The following is a 22,844-nucleotide window of genomic DNA, read 5'->3' as shown; positions in this document are numbered from 1 at the left end:
ATGAAGAAAAAAAATTGCCCAAAATACATGTACAGGATTTACTTGAAGCTGTTTCAAAATACACGTACCATGAGATTGCAACCCATTTTACAGACTGTAAATAAATCATGATTTTTGAAACTACAATGAAAATGTTTCCAATTATACAAAACCAAAGGAATTTGAGTATCTCATACCCTAATGCATGTTTTAAGACCAGCACAGATTAGCAATGGATAAAAAAGAGATACATGAAAAAAAAAAATGCATACAGTGTCCTATCAAAGTGGATCTCTTACATCGGTTACGGTTCCTTATAAACAGTCTATTTAATAGACAAAGCAGACTGGATTTGATGCCAAAATCAATTCCCAAATTGTCAGCTATACTGTAGAGCCTAGGGATGGCCTTAGAGTACACAGCTGTGGAAGTGTGTGAATGTAGGGTAACAGATGGATAAGGAAGTGTACGTGGGCGAGCCACATTGATGTTCAGTTGTGCAGAACCTGTCTGTGTTTGAGACCAATCCTACTGTGGATTTTCTCATAGATTTACAGAGATTAAGATCTTGTTGATGTGAATATCGAATAAAAAGTGAAATATTCACTCCATGAATATCAAAATTACTTCAGATTTATACAGGACAGGTGTGCAAGCCCTTTTAAAGGAAATTCCAGTGTACATGTACCTGTATCTCATAAGCTTCTTAACACAGCAGTACCTTGTACAAGAAACAGTACACATACAATAATATCTGCATAGTGCATACATTCTACAAAAATCAGAAAGCAACAACACGGCCAAAACTTCCATGCTGACCATCTGAACCATGTTGTATGATGCATGGTTTGAAACATCACCCATGCTGTCCCTCTTAACCTGACAGTATACACAGTAGCCTACGCTCAAACCCACTCACAAACATGTACACGCACAAATAAGACACAGTCGAATCACCTCAACGTGTAAAACATATTGGCTAGTCAAGGTTATATGTGAAGGGGTTACGTGCAGGATGGGCAGCGCCAGCCTACGTGTTGCTGGTGAACAACACATAAGCCTAAATAATCAATACTGCCTACCTTACACGCAGGCAGGGTAATACTGGTCTCTAAAAACCCATCCAGTTAGATGGCTCTTAATGTTGTGGATTTCAATCAAATGAGATTGCCTATTTTTGGCAGCCCAAGGATATTTTCGTCCTTATGTCAACAAGTCCATATATTTATCACTGAAGACGGGACAATGAGCAGGAAAATAAGGAAATTGCGATGTCAATTCCTTCACGAAAGGAAATTGACTGTACAGACATCATGAAGTTAAGCCACAGAATGGAAAATGTAGGAATAATTTCACATAGGGAAATGTGTCTATATACCAAATTCTGTTACCACTGCCATCTTGGAAAGATTTAAAAGATGTGCCAGTGAGAAACTGTTCACAACCTGAGCTACACACTTCTTTTAGGAAGCTCAACAAGGACTGGATGAATCAGGGACATCCCCAGAGAGGCTGAGGTTAATCTTGAAGCTCCATTGGTAACACTATTTTTGTAGTCTCTGGCATCGAAATCCTGCATAATCTCACACAATGAATGTAATCCCTGACAACAGCCATCCTTAACTGACTTCTGTTAAAGATGAACAAGTGTCAGATTGCTCTCGGGAATAAGTCACTGTAGCATCCTGGTTGTAATCATAACCCTGTATTCATAACCTTGTAGTGCAACAGGCTTGTTAAATATTAAAATACATGATTCCCCTGGCAAACATGCAGAGCTTTGGCTTCAAAATGTCATGCCAAATTATCATAATTTATTACAAACATGGCTCAAATCTATATTTTGGACAGAATTCATTCATAATAACTTTCATTTCTGAACATGAAAATACAAATTAATTGAATTTGCAGAAATCCTGGATTCTTATGAAAGATAATATTATTACATATACCTTATTACACATATCTTATTACACATACCTTGCTCTCAAAATGTACCCTAAATGACCATAAATTTAGTCCATGACTAACGCCCATTTTTCCTGACTCAGAGTTCTATTGATTTTAGAAAGGTGTTTTGTAGTTTGCTTGGAACATGGGAACATTTATTTGCGATCAAAATGCACTTTTGTGGGTGACATTTTATAGTCATTTGGAGTGTTTGCTATGATTTGCACATTGGTTGTGTAAACTGGTGATAACCTGTCCATTTATGTACCAACATATGTACAAGAAATAACGTCCAAATGCTCTCAACACCTATCAACCGTAAGCACAATAAGCCTGGTTAACATGTTAAACATAATGATCTTTTAATTCCCTTCTACGACTGCAGCCAGCATTAAACTGGTCAGAGCCCGGCAGAAACCCACAACCATCTGCAGGTTGCTGACAGACCTTCCCACATACGGCTGGAGAGGATCGGTCATTATAAAGAAATAGACGTACTGGTCCTGATGGACTTTGGAAAATACCTGTAGGTTAAGATACCAAGAACTCAAATTTGATATAGACTCTTCAAGATCTTATTGTATGTTTAGCAGAAATCACAAGATCGATGCTGATGAACTGACCACTGTCTATAAAAATACCCCCAGACACTATACTGGCCAACGGCGAAATCAAAACAGAAAAACAGTAGCCATTTGAGGATCTACATCAACCAAAGCATTGTGACGATGAGATTTGAAATAAAACTATCCCATAATCAACCAGATGCCAGTTTCCATGGAAACAAGATTAATTAGCACCTCGCTGAGTGTTTTTGCCTCAATGGTTTAATATTCCTGTAGCAGTGGACCAAACAAAGTGTGGCTTTTCAGTGCAGGAATCTGAGGAGGCCATGCAACAAGCTGGCTTTACATCGTAATTACAGTCTGACTGAACAGCCGCGGGCAGAAATGGGTACTTCACTCCTCCACCAGGATCTGGCTATCTAGTATTATTATCAGGTAACTTGGGTATGCATAATGCCTGTGATAATTACTCAGTCATCATCTATATGTAACTGAATGCAGCATTGGGGATGATAGAAAAGGACTGCCCCACAGTAAAGAGAAAAAAACAGAACAGATGCTGTCATAAATTATGTTGGGCTGGTCATGGGGCTGTGTGGTTATTTTACCCCTTATCTATAATGCACGTCAGAATTATAATTGACTATAACCACAAGAACAACCTCACAGCGCCCTATCTCCATCACAGCCTACAATAATGGATGATCATACTGGCATGTGGCCGATTTATCTGTTAGAAGATGTGGAGACTGCTCCTGGTAACTGAACATGTTGTATGTATACTGCAGGCCACATTAACCATCAGCAAGGCAAGCTTCCCATAGCGATAGACATGTGGGCGCACAGTTTCATTCTTGTAGTAATGCTGTCTATTGTAAAGTTGTTTATTAATAATAATAATAATAATAATCGAAAAATGTAATTTGACTTAAGATGTCAATAAATAACCCTATCATAGGTTTGACCCTCCGGACTTTGTTGGCAGATCAACCCTAATATTAGATCGTTAAGCTTATTTTCAATCTGCAACGTTACATGTCAGGAATTTAACAAACTCCAAATTTTTAATCCTGAAACTGAATATTTTAGTATTTTTTTTTTTTTTACCAGAAATCAACATTTCTTGCATCCAGTATGTAAAAATAGAGTTTCACTCAAGTGTAGGCATGACCTGGCAGGGAAACTAAGTGGGTACACATGCAGCACCTTCTGTAATATCACTTTTAGATATTAAACCTCATAAACTAAAACTCCCCAGATTTGTTTTTATCACCTCAAATCACACACTGCATACTAAGTAGGACCCAAACCGAAGTCAGAACAGCATCCCTATTCCATACAAAACCCAGTCTTTCTTGTTACCTAAATCAAAGTGATGTGGACAAGTGACGGAAAGTGGACCCTGTTTAATGACCTACAAATGCACCGTAACTTCTTTTTTGACACAGTCAGCACTGAAATATTTTTTTGCAACTGGTGTACTGTTCATTTGTGTTTTTTAAAAGTGACAAATAATTTATAGAATAAAGAATGGGATTTACCCCAGTGGAAACATTTAGTGAAATGTCTTTTTCAGTTTTATTTTTCTTTGTGACGGTGAACATTTTACCAACCTGCAAAAATGTGAAAACCTGAACTGAAACGTTACTTGGTTCAAAGGCCTGCTGTGGTCAACTTTTCTCCACAACCTATGTTGTTTGAATTTCAACATTGCAGTAAGCATTGCTGATAAGTTCACCTACCATTGTGAATGCCCACAACTGCTCTATGAGCGATCAGCATCTCTGGTGCCATGGCAACCTTCGTCAATCCACCCAGGACACTAGCTATGATCATGACAACAGACACCAGCATACACCCACCACGCCTGAAAGTAACAATGGTGATATCAGTAGTGAAACCCAAACATTAGGAGTGAGTGAGTGCTTGGGGTTTAATGTTGTACTTAGCAATTTTTCGTCATACGACGATGAAGGAATCCTTAGAGTGCATGCAATGTGTCTCCTTGTTGCAGGACGGATTTCCACCGCTCTTTTACCTAGTGCTACCTCACTGAGGCGACTTGCCAAAGGCAAATTAGCCGCCCCACAGCCGCATTATACTGATACGGGTCAACCAGCCAATGCCACAAACATTAGGCATTAGTCATTAGAATTTTGGTGTTCACTGAGAGTGACAAAAATTTTAATTTTCAGATAAAACACCTCCATGTATTGAAAGTGATTATATCGGCAGCTTTATATTTGGGTGATTATAGAATTGGCTTACATCTGGCTGTAAGTCAAAAACCGTTATACCGAGGAGTTGGGGAAATTTTTTTCACAACTGGAAAGGAAGGGATTTTATGCTGTCTTTGCATCTGTCTATTAAACAAACTTTCAAATACCAGCCTTCAAAGTTCAGAATCACTTTTTGGGGTCAGATTGTGGTCAGGGACGGCGAAAGGGGTCTCTCTCACTCAGTTATCTCAGGGTTGGGGTTAAATGTTAAAATGTTAACCGCTGTACGAGAGAGAGGCTGAGCCTGGTCGGTCTAACTTTCGACATCATATCCTTTAACATTGATCATTTACTCAAGTTAGAGAGCTTTTTTTTTCTTTTGGCTATGTACAGTGTGCAAGTACATGCATGTGTAAAATTAAACTCACCTGCCAAAGACATCAGCAATTTTGCCGGACACAAAGGCACCAATCATGCCAAACGCTACAAAGATGGAGACCGTAACTGACCACAGCAGTTCTAGCTGAGCTGTGGTCAAACCTTCTTTCTTAAAGGCAGTGCCGTTGACAGGTTGGGTTGAGACATTCAGTGGGTTGCCTCCACGGTCATAATAAATGTCTTGGTAAAACTGACGAATTATCTGTAAACACAGATGCAGGTCGAACAAACAAATGAAACTGAAAATATATCTGGTACAAGTCTCACAACACTGGCCGCAATGCTGGCACATACCCCTTACAGCGTATGTTCCACTCGCTAGGTTTGCTTTACATCACTGCAATCACTAGTTTAGCTGGACATTTGAAGCCTGGGTGATGCATGTAGGCTTGTTTAGGCTTAGCCTTACCATTATTGAGCTTGGGCAGAGCTATTTATTCAGCATTCATCAATAAAATTGCTTCAAGTGTTGGTTAGAATCATATTGCACATACTTTAGATAAAGAAAATACAACTGTACAAAGTATAATTAGAAAGAAAGGTTGAGACGGGATTTTCCTGTTTTCTGACATCACTTCCTGCCACACTGACCTTGGTGTTGTTCAAGATATCTGTACAAAATTTGCTAGTCGTGGCAGTGGTGTAAAGCAAATGTTAGAGAGCGGTGCATGCACTGTTAGGAGTATGATGCCGGGATTATTTCAGTATAATTATAAATCACTATCATTTCAAATCATTGACACTTGTAAAATGCCCTAAAGGTGAAAAAAAAATAAATAAAAAAAATAAAACATTCTTCCAAACTTACAGACAGAATGGTCCCTATTGCATTTGTAAGAGGGCGCAAAAAGCCATCAACATGCTATAAGAATTATAAACAAAAAATGCGAAAGCTGACTGTTGAATGGACTTACCGGTGCAGGTGTGTTGAGTACACCAATGTTATATCCATACAGTAGAGAGTTGCCAACCACTGCCACAGCCGTGCTTAACACTAACATCAGAGTCACCCTCCCATCCTGATAAAAAAAAAACACAACAAAACAAGTAAAAATGAGAGGAAAGTAATATAGCAGCGCCCCATAATCTGGCATATTCACAATCATCGTGCACAGATACTTGTAACAGAGTCAAGTATGTTTTCATAATTTCCAACATGGTTTATACATTTCTTAAAAAGTTAAAGGTAATACACTTTCCCAGCTCAATGTGACAACGGATCATCTTTCATTTTCTAATTTTTAACAGGTTTTTAATTCTCGCCAAATTTATTCTTTAACCATTTTATTTATTTCTTTGATTGGTTTTACACTGTACTCAAGAATATTTCACTTCTACGATGGCAGTTAGCATTAGGTGGGAGGAAACCGGGCACAGTGCAGAGGAAACCCACGACCATCCGCAGGTTGCTGTCAGACCTTCCCACGTACGGCCGGAGAGGAAGCCAACATGAGCTGGACTGTAACTCACAGTGACTGCATTGGCGAGATGCTCCTGGGTCATTACTCTGCGCTAGCGCCCTAACCTACTGATCCACAAAGGCCCCTATTCTTTAATCAAGGTATGTGCACTCTACATGTACTACAGGTATACATACATGTATGCATCTACATCTACCCTAAATCTTCAAATTCGACCAGTAAAGAATAATTTTAGATGCAATTTGAAAACAAAATTCATTAGATTTTAAGAAGTAATAAAAAGAGTTGTATACATGTAGGCAGGGACATATATAAATGTGCCAGAAATTATAAAATAACCTAAACAATCCAGGTAACATTTCTCTCACATGTATATGTGACAAAAGTGCTCTATGTGTGTGGTCCAATTTCTTGAGGATTTAAGGTACATATTCAAGTGTAGCAGACGTATTTTAATTCGCCGTTCACGACATCTGTGCAATTCCACTTAAATTTTTCTACAGGTCACATGTACTTGCACATACTGTATGTATATACATTCCAATTTGTTTCCCCAGTATTATTCCACACTTGCTGACTTTCCCCAAATATACTTTTCATCATTACTTGATTAATAGTCTCTAAAAAGATGTACTGATAATCAACATGAGCATATTTTGTCCATTACTCATATCCTTCCTAAAAATAATATCATAGTGACATGTTAAATCATGGACGCAAAAGAGATGGAGGCACAACTATGAGGCCTCAAACTGTTCAGTGTAGGTTTCATACACCATTGGTCGGCTCTCTGTTGTGACAGGAGATTAGATCTGTCTGGTTTGGTCAGGCCTTGGCGCAGGAGCACATGAGGCTGTCTCGGGCAAACAGCCGTCTTGATAAGGACGAAGCAAGCTTGTGGAGATCTGCCGACAATGCCTGTAATTTTGTGTAATTCGGTTTGTGTTTTTTGGTTGAAATTAAAATAAATAAATGTTTTGGACACTGAAACCTGTCGTATATTGGCATATAAATAGATTAAGACAAAGACAGGACTGGCTGGCGTCTATACGTAATATTAGTTTCTTTGAAAATAATGCGAGTTGTTGATGGTTCTTCAATTAGCGTCCTTTATGCCTTCTACGCCATAATACACGGTAATTTTAGGAATTATAGGCCTATATGGTTACAAAAGTTGATCTAGAGTTACTGAAATTAATGGATTTATCAGACCACCTTATTACGATATACATACAGCAGAAAATGCTACACAGAGGCAATTCGTGTTTTCTTAGGGGAAAGCTCCTTTTCTGGGCGAGTCTAGCTGATCGTCAGTAATGTACAGTGTACATCAAAGTGGGACTGCATGAAGCCTTTTCATAATTCAATAGATCAGCATGCAGTTGGCAGGTCATCAAACCCGACAGGCAGAGTAGTGCCTCCTTCTATTCTACCTCCATAGTTACATACACACTTTGTACAATACATCTCTAAACTCTGCTGTCAGTTGTCTATATAAAGCTAAAGTTTAACCACATCAAATTTGGCAAACCAAATCAGCTAAAAATTTCTTGAAGGCTAAATGCCTCTTTGTTTCTGAGCATCACCAAACATATACATAATACCAGACAACACAATTTACATAAAAACATGTGAAGTATTAAATGGGTTTGTCATTTCGTCTTGTCAGAAAACTTTAGTTCATTAAACAAAGAGCCGAATAAACATGGTCACCAATATGTGTCTTAGAACACAACAGCGTGTAGAATGAAGAGGAAAATTCCATATATTCTGACAATACTTTAAAAAAGATGAGCAAATCATAACTTTCATTCAATATTCAACAAAACTGCTGGTAAACTTTTCATTATCACATGCACTCAACTCTAGCACCTTTACTCATGATTCATACTGGAATACCAGTACAGGTATTCCTTCATGATAATATTTTGTTCTTCCTTTCGGTAGGAATGCAATATTTACGGGAGGACATCGATGTTTCCAAAAGTTTCAGAAAAGTGTCAGGAAATTCAGCATACATGTAGAAAAGAGAAGTTTTCCAATCTGATTACATGTACTTATTTATTTAAATGGTGTTAAGCCACACTCAAGAATATGCCACTCATACATTGGCAGCCACTATTATGATGGGAGGAAACCAGGGGAAATCTGATTATCAAAATAATGAATATTCATGCATAATACTTGTCATGTAAAAATCTTGAAATTCCAGTGTAATTCTCTTGGGTTATTACGTATGGTACTTTGCATGTAACTCAGTGCATGCTGTATTACTACAGGACGTTGGTCAGGCACATGCAGATGTATCTTTATCAGTACATGACATAAGCAGACGGTTTTTCTCGGGACTGTGCCTTCAGTTTCCTTCACCCATAAATCTGAAAGTCACCATGTACATATACTTGTAAGTAAAATATCACAGTACCCCATTAAAACCCTATCAAGAAAATAAAACAAAACAATAAGAAAATATCAGTTCAGAGTGGCAAATTTATTGTTGATTTACTCCACCCACATATACACAGATTTCATCAGAAAACTGAATCGAGCTCTGGCAATCTGCCATAATCAATACAATCGCAGTCTGGCGACTGCATGCCACGTGTTCCACAAAATACACACCTCCCTCAGGGTGTGTTGGGGGTGTGTGGACCAACAGCCAATCAGAACTTGTCATGCTGCCAAGCCCCCCCAGCATTCATGCTGTAGTCACGACGACCCATGACATGAGTTTTTCTTTATTCCTTTATTTACATGCGCCCATTCAGACATGGTCCCTGAATGTATGTTTAAATCAAGTGTGTATGTATTGGGTAGTCCCACACTCTTGTACATGGTTTGCTTCCAAATAGAACAGTTCATCCTAGTACACCATACTTCTGGACTAGAGTAGACTACATGTATATGTACATGTAAATTTTATAACTGCTACATCCTTATTGTGTGCACTTCCTTAATACATGAAATTTTCTTCCTCAATACATGAAATTTTTCTTCCTCATGAAAATGAGTATGCAATATCCTCATCACAGACACAAAATTAATTATCCACCTAAATTTTAAAAATTCATTGATTAGTTTCTTAAAAACTGCATTTTAGCTAAATTCTGTTTCAACACTATACTTTTATTTCCACGCATGCATTTCATGTTTCCCTGCCTGCAGTTTACCACTTACGTGTAGCAGGCATGCAGTGCATAAATATGCCATGTATGTGTACATGTATGTGTACATGACATATGAACATAAAAAACTATATCTATGTGTATACACACACAGAATCACATAAAAAAAAAACATCACACAGAGCATCAAAGTGTTTTGTAGTAAACATGTCGTAAAGTTTGTGTTTGTCACGCAATTACGCATACACTTTGAGAATTCTCAATGTTTTTACATCACGGATAAGTCACACAGCACGCAAGCCTGTGACTTGCCAGCCAAATATAATGATATACATGCCACAACCACTTCTAGCACAGCCACTGCCAGACAGGTTAAGAGCTTGTGGCAGAAGACATCTATGCTATTTAAGGTGTTCAGGCAAAGCAAGCTTCTGTTGGCAACATTATGCTTTTTTTCTGAGCTTGTTTGTCTTTGTTCAACATCTACTTGCAGCATTAAACTGAACTATTGACTTGCCACAGGAAGGAACAAACATCAATATTCAAAGATGCTTTAAGGATGTAATTTTTTACTGTTTTCGCTTGTGGCTTGTGAAATGACCATGTACAGATTCAATTATAAATGCAGGCAATACATCATGAATATGAACTGACAAGTTTTATATTCAACAAAACTGAATGCCTAAACACATGTACTTTGTGCAAAAATGTTGTTCACATTAAACCCCAAGCACTCACTCACTCAAAACGTTGTTCGCTGTTTATTTTCTTAATTTGCTTCATATGAATGCTACTTTTTTTTTTAGATTGTTGGATGTCAAAAACTTTCCCAGGTTCAGGGCTTGTTTTTTATACACTTAACAATGTAAACCCAAATTTCATCAAAGATGAGCCCAAAAGTTTATAAAATGTGAAACAGTAGTAAGAATTTGGTGTTTAATCTTCTATTAATTATTCAATTTGCCTGCATGTAAATGTATGCTCAATGTCAAGGTAAGCTATATGACATGTACATGCACTGAAGGTACAGGCACAAGCACAGAAGTACATACACGTACACAGGAAATGAAGGCACATGTACATGCACAGGCACAGAAGGTACGTGTACAGGCAATGGGAGTACATGTACATGCACAGGCAATGAAGGTACATGTACATGGACAGTCAATGAAGGTACATGCACAGGCACAGAAGGTACGTGTACAGGCAATGGGAGTACATGTACATGCACAGGCAATGAAGGTACATGTACATGGACAGTCAATGAAGGTATATGTACATGGACAGTCAATGAAGGTACATGTACAGGCAGAGAAGGTACATGTACAGGCAATGAAGGCACATGCAGTCATTTACAAGTAGGCTTTTCACAGCCACTGTGCCACCTATATGCTCACAACAACGTGCCCACACGTGCATTTATGACCATGTACAGCAATACAGTCACATGTACATGTATATGTACATGTTAATATGATTCTGTATATAATATTTTCATTTTCACAAATATCTACCCAATTCCACATGCGTTTTTTTTTTTAAAAACCTAGACTGTAGTACATTATATGTATTTGTTGGTGAGAAAACCTCTGCCCATTCATGTACTACAGATAGATTTTGCACTCATCCACCCTTCACCAACTACCATTCATGCCGCAGACAACTGAATACCCTTGACATAATATCCGTGAACACTGCCCTGAACAAAAGTAAATCTACCTGCACCGTGTACCAGTGACACTCATCACTGAATAAACACAATCCTACTCTCTACCCTTCAGTTTATTCACTATTACTTTATAATAACAGCACTCAAAGACCATAAAACTCACTCGACCAATTACATGTATGTTGTCAAGGAAACTTGAAAACGCTACATAGGTATTTACCATATGCAAGTGCCATACCAAGGACCAATCAGACAATAGTAAATCTGATCACTGGAACCAGAAATTTCCCTTAAATTATCATACTATATAGCTCAAACAATAACGATGAAAACTGTAACCGGAAACAAGGAATCCAGAGCCATTGGCCTAACCCTTGGCATCCATGTTCTAACCCCTGGCCCTAGTCAGGTGTCTGAGTGTTGTTAACACACACTGACCTTAACCCTCAACCTTCGAGTGTGGGTCTGTATTTGTTTACACCTGGACAAAATGGCAAGTTAGGGTTCAGACAAAGGGCAGGTCACTCTGGCCCCTCTGCTTTGTACTGCTTGTTTGCTCAGGGTTTACAGTTTTTAACACTGTTTTATGCCAAGTGAAAATCACTCAGTTGTCTCACCAGGTGAAAGGATTGGCTGTGCTAATAACTGAATGCAGCAGATCAAGAATCCCTTTCAAGGCATTATCAGGTACAATAATATATTTTTAATGAAAATCTGCAGTATTTCCACTTGCTGGATGTTGCAGTACTGGATGCCTGTCTCACCCTTTTCATAGATCTACACATGTGAATGTATTGCACTCTATTTACAAGGATATTTTATTATAAGGCCTCTGTTTATATATTTAATTATACGTTTCTTGTTACACTGTTTCACAAAGCAGACAAGCTACTGAAGTGCAATAATTATTAATATTAATTAATAATTATTTACTAACTGAAAAAAAATGTATGTGAATTCCAGGAAAAATGTTGTTTGACAGCTCAATCCTGCTTCTAATTTTAGATGTGAGAAAGTCAAATAAGAAATAACAATTAACAGTGGTCAAAATACTCTGATACTAGCCAGTGGCCAGTTCATGTTGTAATGCAATTAGGAATGCCCGGAGGAAACCATGGCACCTCGGACAAATGCTCTAAAGAGTAACTAACTCCTGTCTAAAACTTAAAAGCCACTTGAAACCAGTAGCTGGTGATTTAAACATACAACTTGAATAAACGTAAAGCCTTGTGATGTTGTGGGTGGATTTGAATTACACATCACACAAGCTCCATACCTGTTCTCATAATGTGGATAATGTGCACCTGAGTAAACGACTTCTGGGTACATACAGACAAAAAGAACAATCAAAAGATACCCTTAACTTCCACCTAGATCAATGCCACATGACACAGCACGGGCAGATTCATAATCACCAGTTGTTCTCGTGAAGCTGATCCCATTATCAATCATAGTAATCAGGTTCCCATGGTAACTAATTCTGTACGGGGATAAAATCTTTGAAACTGAACACCCTGTTATGTTAAGGCCTGACAGGTCACACAGTACATGTATGTAATCACTTGTTAATGGGAAAAAAATATGCAAATTTCAGACAAAGGGTAGAAAAAAAGCTACCAATAACTTACATGCATGAAACTTCCAATGTTCCAAGTCGGCGAATGGCCAGGTTCAAGTTTGAATCTGAAAGCCTTCATGTTCACTTTTACAGGTACTGCTTAAAAAGTTACATGTAATGGAGTTTTCAAAATGGTAGTTTTTTTCATTTGAATGAAAACAGCCTCAGAAATGTACATATTTTACACTAATGAGGACTTTTAGCACAGTCTTTTTATCTTCAGTTTCAGCACCAAAAAAAATATTTTGTCATATTTATTGGCCTCTAAAGATTGCAGGGGAAATTTGAGATCATTTAGGGCATATGTACTGTATGCTTCACTAGACCAGGTCAGGTTAAGTACATGTAATGTAGGTCTGTAGGTTACTATACATGAACAAACATGTATTATCACCAGTCTGTAGAGATTATCTGGCCCATTGGATCAGGTCAACTTTGGCAGGTGAATGGTTTGTTCACGCCTCACTGGTGTTAAACAGTAGCTTATCACAAATTATCTCAAATCATCACAATGCTATAATGTTGTAATTTACCTTAACTACACCCCGGGACAGGGCAAAACCTGAGTGCTGTGCAAATGAAACTATGTGAGAATTACACAAATACCAATAAGTACACGTATCCTAGTTACTGACCAGTGCTGCAGTTTCATTCACTCACCCTTTTCAAACTGACCTGCCTAAAGTCACTAATTCAATTTTGATGCAGACTTCAAACATTTACGCAAACATGTACAGTTTTAGTCCAAGCCAGGACTTCTAAATAAAAGTACAATGTCAAGCCAAGACAGGATTATTTAGATGTACATGTATAGTACATGTATGAAGTATACACTGGGTTCTACAGTCCTGTCCACCCCAGCTCAATGTGCCATACAGTAGACCTGTTCCCACTGACACACTAAAACAAACAGGCTTTCATAACTACAAGTTCATGTACAGCCAGACACATTCTCATAAAAAAAGCAAGCCCCTGAGGATACAATCTGCCAGTGCGCTAGCACTAAAAGAGGTGACATTACAAAAGTCAAAAACAAAGTGTAATTATGTCTGTTACACATGGAGTAAATTACATGCATACGTGTATGGCCTACATTATCAAGTTTCCCATGAAAATTTATCCATTATTACCTCACATCAGCACGTACACAAATTTACATTTTTACTGACCTATAGGTTGACTGCAATATTTACAATTGTTAGTACAGGTTTTAAGATTTAATTACCAAAATGTTCCCTACGTAGCCAGACTGGTTTGCCTGACATACCCATCACTGTACATCTGGATTAACCAATGTTCTGTGACTCCAGGTCTTCAGCAAGAACACTGCTAATCAATGAACTAGCAAGGACCCTCATTAATACTCTGGGGGGTTGTAACTGTACATCTCTTTTAATCCAGCCAGTGTTAATACTTGTCATACAAGAACTGATCCCCTCAATAGTTGAATTCAGGTAATAATTAAATATAATTAAATTTTATCATGTACAATAATGTGGAAATCCACTATATATGTAGATGGCAATAAATGTCGATCACATGCTATCAGCTAAACTTCCCATGAATGTACACTCTTACACAGCCTTAGTCACAATCCTGAGAACATAGTAAACATGATCAGAACTTTGGAATAATGAAATTTACACATGAAAGGAAATTTGGGACATACACAAAGGGATGACCTCTGGTATAGCCAGAACAGTACTTTGAGGCTGAACCACCTTTCTACAGCTAATAAAACAGCAAACATTTCAAAGCAGCCCTTTCTACATAGTATTGTTCATCCCTTGAATGCTATTGCCACAAGTTACTGCAGACGGAAAATATCATTTGCAATGTAGAATTTCAACGAAATGGACATTTACCATCGGAAACATGCTGCCCCTAGGTTAAATTTTATCTCCTGGAGAATAAACACTCAGTCCTGAATAATACATCTTGCAAGATTTCAGCTTAAATTAAAGACATGAATGTGAATGTGGTTTCTTGAACTACATATTCACATCACATGGCCAGATCAGTCTACTAACTTTAAACCTTAACACACCATACTGAAAAGAAAATAATTTTGCATTGAAGTGAAAAAGGCTGATTAGTAACAACCAAGGGTTGCTGGGTAGAGTGGCCAACTGCAGAAGGTCAAGACATGGACAGATATTTCACTGTCATTAAGTAGATGGCACCAACTGCCCACTTCACAAAGTAAATGTAATGTTACGTGCACTTAACTTCCATGGCGACCATCACTGTAGGAGGTATAACATGTCCATGGTAGTTATGTGAATGTAGCATCCCCCCCCCCCCCCAGACGAGTAAACCTGAAATTACTCATCTAACAGTTGGTATCAATCATTTAGCAACCACAATCTTTTGTTCAGGAACAGCTAGATACCTAACATAAGAAATAATATGAGAATAACAACAACAGATTCCAACCATGACTTGGTCTATTACTATTTTTTAAAACAGGATCTGTTATCATAATGTCTACCTGCCCAGTTCTATACCATCGTAATACTCCAGCCAATGGCAGAAGTCATTTGAATGTCACAGTATGTTAATGCTAAACATGAAGGTTAAACTACAGTCACAGAACTTCTTGCCATTATACACACTGTTAAAATCCATATGTAACAGATAAATGTGACTCAAAATGATGCCTATGTCACAAAATTTTGGCTCTTCCTGCTGACCAAAAAGAAAGTGTTGATTACGTTCGAGACTTGAGAAGACAAAATGTTCCTACAGCGTCGCTAAAGTACAGCCAGGTACGATCGCGATTCTGGGTTTTCCATGAAGCCCACATATACACATGCAGTTTTCAGATAGGTGGCATGTCTGAAACTAGCTCATTTCAACGTTCACACGACTAATCTCAAAACAATTTCGAAAGTAAATTCATAATACGAGTTAATATCATGTCAAGGTCAAATTAATGGAGGTGTGTCTCTGTAGACGTTTTGATTGGCCTTGGTTAGACTTTACTACTGTCATCCTGGGCCGATACGAGTGCACGAAATGTGAACATGTTCAACGTCAGCCCCATGCAAGAGACCGTGTAGACCGCGTCCCTCACACGTGTAGCGTGCACGCCTCTGATCTAACAACGATCTCAGCTCCTGGATGAACAGAAAACGATACTCACCGTTGATTCTGGCATTTTGAAGACTGGTTAAGCTTGATTCGTGCAATCGTCCGTTAAATTCCCACTCCTAAAAGTGTATTTCTATCCGGTGACCTTCGCTTAGCCTTGAGCTTGCTCCGGATAAATTTACAAATGGTGATCTGGAAAACACAGAGTGAGACTGGTTCATTCAACGTGAATGTAGCGTAGCGTACTGTGCTTCAAATCTCGTTGAATACGAGATCACGATTGAGTACAGGGCGCGTAAAATAGTCTCGGCGAGGCCATTGCTATAGGGGTGAATCGTCATAATCCAACTAAATGTGTGCAAAAATAAAAAGAAAGGAAAGAAAAAAAAAGGGAATCAGACTTCAAGTATGTGGTAAAATCCGGTACGGTGAAATGCACTTTCTTAAACTTTGCTGGGCTATGGAGGTACATATGACTGGGCATGACACATCGTAATCCTTTAATCGTAGTGGACTTCTAAAAGACGTACACTCATGTGAAATTGTGAAATTTGAAACTAAATAAGTAAAACAGGCCTATTTAACACTATGCTCCAGCATATCTAGTTTGAATGTATTGTTTGTGTACTAGAGAACCGTGTAAGAAGAACTTGAAGAACGGTAGTACAAATTTAAAAAGGAAATGAATAGGCGAAAAGTAAAAGTAAAAATAATAAAATAAAGGAAACATTGCTACTACACGTATTTTTGGAAATTTTGAAAAAAATCTAAATCTAAATATTACGCCATACAGTCTGAAAAAAAAGATAATGGAAGCGACCGTGTTGTAACGTGTGTGTGTGTGTGTTTTTTTTTTTTCTCTTTTTTGGTTTTTGTTTTTTTTTTCCAAACGTTCCTTTAGCGGCTCCAATAGACATTGACAAAAATACCTCCAAATACCTCCATTGAAAAAAATACCTCCAAAATAACTATAACCATTAAGCAGGTAGTATTTAAGAAAGGTACGAGTACTTATACATTTGCATCAAAGATGCACGGTTGAATATCAAAACGCTGATCTTATTTTCTGTTTCTGCATGTCAGTTAATACAATGATCAGGTTTTGTATTTCGGTTAGATTACGACTGTGTGTAAACAGAAGAACGTGTCTGTAATGTGGAGGAGCCCACGTACCCTTTCGCAGCAAAATGGGCAAACCCTACAATGAATGCTATAACCGTTGGCGTAGAATTTATCACATACATCATGATAACATCGGCGTACCGTATTTCATCATTCCAAGAAAGAAAACAAATGTATACAGAAAAGACAGACCTGTTGGCTTACGAAAATGCAATAAACACTGAGTAGTATTTAAAGTCAGACGAAATATAAATTAAAACAAAATGTCAATTTTACCATCACCATAATTGGACAAGCGGCGTCATCAACGACGAGTGTCCAATCAAATGCTTGCTATTCAACCACACCTTCGACATGCCCCCAGATGACGTCTGAAAGGCACAACATGCCTGGTTTGTTTATAGGGACAGCTGGTCTGCACTTTTTGACAGAAGTGTGCTTTACAGGGAAATATAACCAGCTGTTTGTCGGCAACATCTGTACGGCAGCAGATAGACAAGCAGTTCGGGACAGTTTCAACTGGCACCCAGATTATTAACATTCAATATATTGATTTTCTTTGAACTTCCACGCAGTAACATGTATACGTATTCCCACGGTCTGATACATGGTATGTACATGCACAATATGACATCCCCATCTCGATAAAACATATCAAACAATATGCTGAACAACAACAACATGTAAAGAAAAAAGGAATCTTCGACTCTAATAAAATTGAAGGCAGATAAGATTTACGTACATACACAGGCCTACATGTAGTATAAAGAGCCATGTACACGTATATCGACAGAATCAATGCATGAACACAGGCAGCAGTAAAGCATGGTCACTTTTACTTTAGCTGGGACGTTTTATTCTATTAGTTTAAAAGTTAAAAGACCCCTTACATATCTAAAATGTAACACTGCGGACACATTCACCAAGGCTTAAATAGGTCTATACACCGGGTGAGCGGCTGCGGGTTTATCCAGTAGGCCGAGGCTTAAATAAAGCCATCTTTAAGGCTATACATAACTCATCAGGCCTCATAAATATACATCTATATATGGGCCGACACACAGTTCTAAATTTATTATCTATATAACTAAATATTATTTGAACAGACGCCACTATTAGGCCTATATACACATATATACAGACCCTTAATGCGGGCATGAATCTTCATGTAAGAAAACGCTGACATTTACATTTATTTATTTATTCAGTTATTTGATTGTCAGTTTTATGAATAGCCCAAGGAAACCACAGTGTCTGGGTTAAATCAGCGAACTTTTCTACATATGACCGACTTTATATATGTACACCCTGGAATTAAGATAGTCTTTTTATCCCATGTACACCATGTCGTTGGAAGAACGTTAACTGCGCCAACGGCTTCTCAAGCAGTCGTCGAGCATTTAGGCCTACATTGTCACCAAGGCCTCATCAAGAGCGGCGAGAATCTACAAACTCACTATCCATGCCCGGGTATGCAAAAAGTACCATGAAATCCTACATATGTAATATATAAAGAAACCAACTCACAAGATTCAGTTATAACCTCTATTCACTATATCGAGATGAATACCAGGAGCAATCATAACTGACACATCTATGTCTTCATAACCGTTCTTGACAATGCACTTGCATCGGAAATGGTTTTAAATTTATAAGCCTATATAGGTCTATATATAGGGAAGTTTTCCAGAAGGTGAGACGTGCCAAAAAGTCTCCGGTTTCTTCCCTTAAATTCTTGTCCGGAACTTAATTGTCGGATACAGATGGGCTTTGAAATGATTGTTGCTCAAAGAAAGGGTGATAAATCAGAAGGGTCTTAGTCCGTTCCTTTTCTAAGAAATCCATATAAAATGAAAAAGCGCACAAAGGAAAAGCATTCTGGTGCACAACTATACTAGAGGTGGGGGTCCTACACCTAATTTCATACGCCTACCCATTTTTACCAATGTTATGCTGCTACCAGACCAATCTGTGAACAATAAAATGTCTTAAGACTGGTAGTATATAATACCCAACAAGGTTCCTGTTTTCCTAATATATAGGTTTGTTGTATTACCCACTAAAAACGTACTTACACGTCACGCATTTACCAAATAGCATCAGCCAAGTTTAATATTTACCAAGTGCACTGAGATCCGGATTTCCAACATTTGTTTAGGGATGCAGTATGCAAGGCTTCCATCTATACACACGTACGCTATATAGAAACTAGAGTTCCGGGATTAAGACAAATGAATATACGTTTAGGCGTTCCTAATCACATATGAAGAGTGAGTTCTACACGGAATGGGTTAGCTGGGAGGGGTGCGGGTGGGTTGGTTTTTGTGTGTGTGTGTCCGGGAGGTGGGGGGGGATGTCTATTTTACGACTATTTCGACCTTGTATGACATATATATGTCGCTGTGTATTTGTTATCATGCAATGTCATCCTGCAAGCTTTCATGCGTGTCTTTGGCACCTTGCCATTGATATCAACACCCGGACCCTTCCTCTCTGAAATAATTATAGAGCCATAACATTGATATGTGTGCTACTTAGTATTTTTTAACACGCATATAATTACCTTCAAAGGGGCATAACGTCCTACAGAAGGATTGTACATACAGTCTGGTAAATGACGCCATGATGTGTATATAATATGTGTTACTCGAGGCTTGGCGCTGGTAATTGACAAGGGGTATATAAATTATACATGTATATGCAACATAAGCTGACACTGGAATCTTTGCACATACTTTGTGTACAAAACAAAAGCCTCTGCTTTCGATGGAAGGCATGTTACTGCGGTTCCCGTAATAATGTGTGCGCATGGAAACACAGAAAGGCAACTGTCACATGGTTATTATTTCAGATGTGTAATACAAATTTTATTACAGAAAATAGTAACTTTATAAATATTGAAGTGATTATCATGAAAATTTAGAAACGACAAATTTAGGTCATAGGAAGGATATAGAAACGCTCTGATGAGTATAAACCTCTAATTCAGTATTCAGTAACAAATATCAGACATTGTTATAGGTTATAGGCAACTATAAACTTTAGCTCGAACAAAAGGGCCAATACATTCCTGCTTATATAACAGTTAATATGGGACCTGTTCATGGGAGTTCTGGCGATAAAACGTGAGACCCCTCAGCTAAACCAAGGGATAAAAGTAACCTATAAGGGCTTTGGTGCTGACCGCTGACTGGCTACCGCCTTTCCCCTGATATGTATATAAGGCTAACATCGTCTAGCCAGATTGTAATTGCTAAATTTTGAAAATGGCATAGGCCTAAGTTTAATGCTGAAGCCCTGAACACCTAAAATGGAGACTTTTTGATTTCGTCGGAGCTGCTTTCCTACTATTCTTGACATAGGTCCTTCTCTAACCCATATTAGGACGTGTTGATGGACTAAGCATTTCGGTGGACTAAGCATCCCGGTGAACTAAGCATTCCGATGGACTAAGCATCTCGGTGGACTAAACATCACAGTGGACTAAGCATCCCAGAGGCCTTGTCCCTTTGCATTGTTTTCATGTTACAGTTTGCTAAATGTGACGGCAACACAGCGTGTCGAGTAATTCTAGACCAATGATATCTAATAAATTGCTTTTAACATCACCGCAAATTTTGCATTTTAGGCATCTACACATGAATAGTTAGAGTAAAACCGTAATTGAGGTAAATTGAAAAGGGGTCGGATTTCACCAGTTACGTGTGACCCTTTGCGAGCTATCACACTATTGTCAATACTCTTTTATTCTATATATTTTATATGTGCAATTCCATTGAGAGGTTTAGCTATACAAGCTGCATCAAACGGTATAAGATTAAGCTTTGTTGCAAAATCACGATGTTTCACTAAATTACATGTTATAGAACGAAATTTCTACAAATAATGCTACAACTGTGTGCTGTGAGACTCATAGTTTTGAAATTTCATGTCAGCGACTCTTTGTGTTGCTATCCATATGCATCGAACACACCTCGAAATGAAAGCAATACATATTCAACTCGCCTTACAGCCTCAAACTGCTGCCGAAGCTACAAGTCAGCCTGATCTATGCAACACACACTACCACTACCGTCAACCAATGAATACTGAGTACATGTAGTAGCCTGATGTACAGGCCTGTAACCAAGGGCATTGATGACGTATTTGTACACATCACCGATGCGTACATCGGGACCCACTTTTACGGTGAAATGCAGCATACACGCCAAGCTTGCGAATAATGTACGCGCCTGTCAGTCAGGCTCTGTGACGTCACGCTGCAGCTTGCATACCATCTTGTCTATTTCAGTCACAAACAAACAGCCGAAACTGAAAACTGGTGTTAGCAAGTTCTGTTTCCAGTTAACTTAAATGTCAGTTAGCATCGCTCCTTACCGTTATAACCACGTGCTTTTTACGCTCCAACACCTGTGAACTGCTGTGGGCGGGGGGAGAATGTTACGCCGGGAGTTTTGCTTGGAACATTCGGGTTTAAAGGTATACTGACTCAAAACAACTATTTTAACATCGTGAAAGTGATAAGTGTGCTAAATTCCATGAGAAGGAATTCTTGAGAGAGCTGAGCTTATGTCAATTAAGTCGGAGCATTCAGGTACAAACTACCATGTATATAGCGGTATATAACTACTGACAACCGCACCAGTAAATCATCGTGGTCTACACATCATATAGCATGAATGGACATCACTCTGGGATATTAAGTATACATGTAGTTAAGTTTTCATTTATATTCCAGTTGAAAATGATCTAAAGGTTTTGAAGCTTAGGGGCGGGGGGATGGGGAGGGTGGGGGCATTGTCATGAATAGTAGATGTGGAGAACCTGCTTTGCAGAATACTTACCTCAAATATTGATATAGGGCCTGTCCTACATAGGAATCGTATAGGCTGAGTTGATACAGTAACATGAGTTGATAACACGGAGACATCGAACGGGTTGAGGCCGAGAATTTCAGACGTTTGTGATTTACATGTATATGTAACTGTACAGCGTATGCAGATAAGTCGGATTGTAGCATTTGTTGGATCCTATGAAAACTCCGATGATTTCAGTCTACATCACAAGATAACGATTCAAAAACTGGTATGTTCAGGAAACTTCAAGTTTCTTAAATTCTGCAGTGAGCATAACACTCTAAATCTCTGGCGATTGTTGTATCTAATTCTGTTTAACCCATGTTTAGGGGAGTATTATAGCATCCATGTTTATTACATGAGCTTCGTGCTATTATGAGCAGCTGAAGTCAAAGCGCGACAGAAATATACCTATATTTGCATTCGACCTGGAAATTATCCACGGAATATGAGTTCAAAATTTTAACTGTATGTCATGCCTAAAATGTCTGCTTGTCCCGTATCCTTGAAAACTGATGACTACTTTTCTCATACATATCACCAGCAATATTTACTATCAATGCAGTATTTCACCTGATTCTGCTTAAGAGGCGGTACGACGGGGCGTGTCCATTGCTACCCTTGATAGTTTACAACGCTATATGTGCATCACTGCATTGTTTAACCTGATTGTGCTTAAGAGACGACGGGGCGTGTTCATTGCTACCCTTGATAGTTTACAACACTATATGTGCATCGCTGCATTGTTTAACCTGATTCTGCTTAAGAGATGGCACGACGGGGAGTGT

General features: G+C 38.4%; 1 protein-coding gene across 5 annotated transcripts in view; it reads right to left on the bottom strand.

Annotated features, from left to right (window-relative positions):
- Nucleotides 1-22,844, bottom strand: part of LOC135475904 (solute carrier family 2, facilitated glucose transporter member 1-like) — a 51,502-nt gene that overhangs the window by 15,793 nt on the left and 12,865 nt on the right. Inside the window, exons 1-5 of one of the 5 annotated variants that reach the window (XM_064755860.1) lie at nucleotides 22,809-22,829; nucleotides 16,131-16,270; nucleotides 6,067-6,171; nucleotides 5,143-5,354; nucleotides 4,238-4,362 (exon numbers count right to left, since the gene is read on the bottom strand). In XM_064755860.1, coding sequence (XP_064611930.1) covers nucleotides 4,238-4,362; nucleotides 5,143-5,354; nucleotides 6,067-6,171; nucleotides 16,131-16,145 — 457 coding nt within the window. In that variant the 5' untranslated portion in view covers nucleotides 16,146-16,270; nucleotides 22,809-22,829. Of the gene's footprint in view, nucleotides 1-4,237; nucleotides 4,363-5,142; nucleotides 5,355-6,066; nucleotides 6,172-16,130; nucleotides 16,335-18,727; nucleotides 18,818-19,320; nucleotides 19,470-22,808; nucleotides 22,830-22,844 lie in introns of those variants that run through there. The other 4 variants (XM_064755859.1, XM_064755857.1, XM_064755856.1 and 1 more) reach the window with 4 other exon arrangements.

Source organism: Liolophura sinensis, chromosome 9, assembly GCF_032854445.1.
Source record: "Liolophura sinensis isolate JHLJ2023 chromosome 9, CUHK_Ljap_v2, whole genome shotgun sequence".
Lineage (NCBI taxonomy): Eukaryota > Metazoa > Mollusca > Polyplacophora > Chitonida > Chitonidae > Liolophura > Liolophura sinensis.
Note: the sequence above shows the minus strand (reverse complement) of the source record. Positions and strands in the feature narration are given on the sequence as shown.